Raw genomic sequence first — 3482 nt, 5'->3', positions numbered from 1 at the left:
AAGACTGAGTGTCTTCTGTTTCCAGAGAAGGAAGGACTACAGTGGGACAGGGACCTTTACTGACACACTCTTGCAGATTGTTGTGTCCTGCAACAATCATCAGGCTCACACCCTCGAGTCAGATCAGTTGACTTCTTGCGCCCTCATTAGTGCACCTTGCTTCATAAGGGTGTGGCTTTGTGTACCTTCTGACCAGCTGTCCCACACCACACCTCCATCACTCCTCTGCACTTTCTGACCATCTGTGGTGTGAATGGCAGGTCCAAACAACACAACCACAACTAACTGCTACTGCTAATCAGTTGGATTAAATATAGCAAGCTTCATTTGATCCATTTTTGCAGGACAGATAATTCTTAATGTATCAAATCAGTCTTGGTTTTGGTCAGCATGTGGGATTCTTTGAGACTCATTATTTGTGTCTGTAGCTGATAAGCCATCAGCCTTGTTTCTGATCATCCAGGACTCTAACAGCCACCTCTGTCTCTAGTTTGGTGCAATCAAAACAAAATCTGTGTTAGCTCTACAGGCAAAGCTCAAATCATCTTGGTTACATTTTGATACACATACGTCGGTTAGCAGCTTAACTAGCTAAACAGCAAAAAAGCTAATTCTCTAAACACATAGAAACAGACATTAGGTTAGAAAATATCAAGTCAGAGTCGTTCGAGTCCATCAGACTGAACAGAAGTGCATTCAGCCGTAAGCACTTGCCCCAGAGCTGTAGACGTCCAATATGGCTGCCAGGAGAAGTTCCATATTAGCTAAAAGCCCTCAGTGTGTTTCATGTCAGTGCCTGCTGTGCTGCACCCACAGCACAGCAGGCACTGACATGTGAAGAAGAGTGTCTGCAGACAGAATGGAGACAGCGCTGTTTGTATAAATGAAGGTTTAGTCCCGGCGCTGCCTCCGCTCTGTCCGCTCTTAGACGTCGGTGCTGACGCTGTGTGTGACCACCTCCCTCATTGTGACGGAGCGGATAAGGTTCAGCTTCTGGTAGAAGCTGGCCAGATCTATGGGGAGCTCCAGGTCCTCCTGCTGCACAGTCCTGTAGCTTATCCTGCGCCCGCCGTTGCACAGCCGCTCGGGGTGCTGCAGGTAGAAGGGCAGTGTGCAGCGAGCGCAGGACGGGCAGAAGGCATGTGAGCGTTGGCACCTGCGAGGCGGCGGCGGCGTGGCGGAGTAGCTGGTCGGCCCGTTGGCCTCGGTGAGGAAGGTGGGGGTGTAGGGCTCCGGTTCTCGGAACGGCTCACGGAATGGCTCCGCTTCAAGGTAATGCTCCGGTGTCGGAGGCGAAGGGGGGGCGGGCAGAGCCAGGGGGCGCGACGGCGACATGCTGGAGAGCTCTGGTTCCTCCTCTCCCCCCTTCTCAGACTCCTCCCTCTTACAGCAGTAATACTGAAACCACAGACAGAGACGAGAGCGGGTCAGAGGCCCTGTCCAAAACAAACACTCACTTTCTGGACATGCATGAAGTTTGTCCTGACAGGAGAGGAGGAATCCCTCTGACTCTGCATGACCCTGGGTTCTTTAAGTTTGACCCTTTGAGTCAAATGTCCTGTCCAATTGGCACATACTCACTTCACCTTTAGGGCCGTCACTAGCTCTGGTTCTTCTTATAATGTGATACATCCCACCTTTAAATATTCATACCTGCAACCTACATAAACACAGTACAGCGATGATGGTCAGTAAGATGACTGTAGCCAGAATTCCTCCTGCGATGACCACTGTCCCGGCTGACATTCGAAATCCTCTCCATCAACAGCCTGCAGGGAGGAGGAGGAGGAGGAGGAGGAGGAGGAGGAGGGACAATGAGGAAGAGGAGGAGGAACAGGGTGTAAAGATGGAAGGAAGGATACAAAGGAAAGGATGAAGAGGAGGATAGAGAGGGATAATAATGTTGATGTAAAATTCATTGACGTCACTGAGCAGCTTCAAAATGTTGTCTTTGGAAACCCTGGTTTTAGTCACTCTCTGTAAGGCCCCCCCAGCACTCCAGAACCCAGCACTCCAGAACCAAGCACTCCAGAACCCAGCACTCCAGAACCCAGCACTCCAGAACCCAGCACTCCAGAACCCAGCACTCCAGAACCCAGCACTCTGGAATCAGCCTCCATGTTGCCATGCTACAAAGTTTACATCATGAATAAACCTGCGTTTCTCTATTTGAGATGACGAATTATAAAACATGGCTTAATGTTCCATCCTTCCATCCACAAAATCCATCCATCTATCCATCCATCCATCCATCCATCCATCCATCCATCCATCCATCCATCCATCCATCCAATAACAAATCCATCCATCAATCCGTCCACCAATCCATCCACCAATCCACAGATGCATCCATCCACCAATCCTGCCAACTATTCCAAATCCATCCATCCACCAATCCATCCACTCATCCATCCACTCATCCATCCATCCATCTATCCATCCATCCATCCAATAACAAATCCATCCATCTGTCCACCAATCCATCCACCAATCCACAGATTCATCCATCCACCAAACCATCCATCCATCCATCCATCTGTCCACCAAACCATCCATCCATCCATCCATCTGTCCATCAATCCATCCATCCAACCATCCACCAATCCACAGATGCATCCATCCATCCATCCATCCATCCATCCATCCATCCATCCATCCATCCATCCATCCATCCATCCATCCATCCATCCAGCCATCCATCCACCAAGCAATCCATCAATTTATGCATCAATCCATATATCAACCAAACCACCCATCAATCCATTATCCATCGTTTAAATCCATCCATCAATTCATCCCTGCATCTTTCAGTCCTTCCATCCATCCATCCATCCATCCACCCATCCTTCCATAAACCCAGAGTTCATATTGAAGCAGCAGAAATCTGAACAGGCCTCTGGCTGCTGGTTAGCATTTCACAGGCTAACCGCATCCATTAAACTCTCTGCATATTTCAGTCGAGGGCGTTCGTCTGAGAGCTCCCAAAGCAACCTGACAATTAAACAATGAGACAACCAGCAGAGCGCAAACCTGCACGACTGCAGCCTGCATGAGTCCGTCCACACACAGAGCCATGGAGCTCAAACCTACATCTTCAGACTGTTCCCAATATGACTGTCTTTAAGAGCCGTGGAGCTCAAATCTACATCTTCAGACTGTTCACTATATGACCGTCTTTAAGAGCCGTGGAGCTCAAATCTACATCTTCAGACTGTTCACTATATGACCGTCTTTAAGAGCCGTGGAGCTCAAATCTACATCTTCAGACTGTTCACTATATGACCGTCTTTAAGAGCCGTGGAGCTCAAACCTACATCTTCAGACTGTTCACTATATGACCGTCTTTAAGAGCCATGGAGCTCAAACCTACATCTTCAGACTGTTCACTATATGACCGTCTTTAAGAGCAGAGGAGCTCAAATCTACATCTTCAGACTGTTCACTATATGACCGTCTTTAAGAGCCGTGGAGCTCAAATCTAC

The 3482-nt window shown here is 48.7% G+C and overlaps 1 protein-coding gene across 1 annotated transcript; it reads right to left on the bottom strand.

The window, feature by feature from the left end:
- Positions 1 to 300: 300 nt before the first annotated feature.
- Positions 301 to 1763, bottom strand: LOC117819421 (protein FAM163B-like). The gene is made up of 2 exons (XM_034692778.1): positions 1654 to 1763; positions 301 to 1398 (listed from the first exon to the last, which is right to left on the bottom strand). The coding sequence occupies exons 1-2, from the start codon at positions 1744 to 1746 to the stop codon at positions 925 to 927; spliced, it is 567 nt and encodes a 188-aa protein (XP_034548669.1). The 5' UTR covers positions 1747 to 1763; the 3' UTR covers positions 301 to 924.
- Between the last annotated feature and the right edge of the window lie 1719 nt (positions 1764 to 3482).

This window comes from Notolabrus celidotus, chromosome 9 (assembly GCF_009762535.1).
Source record: "Notolabrus celidotus isolate fNotCel1 chromosome 9, fNotCel1.pri, whole genome shotgun sequence".
NCBI lineage: Eukaryota > Metazoa > Chordata > Actinopteri > Labriformes > Labridae > Notolabrus > Notolabrus celidotus.
Note: the sequence above shows the minus strand (reverse complement) of the source record. Positions and strands in the feature narration are given on the sequence as shown.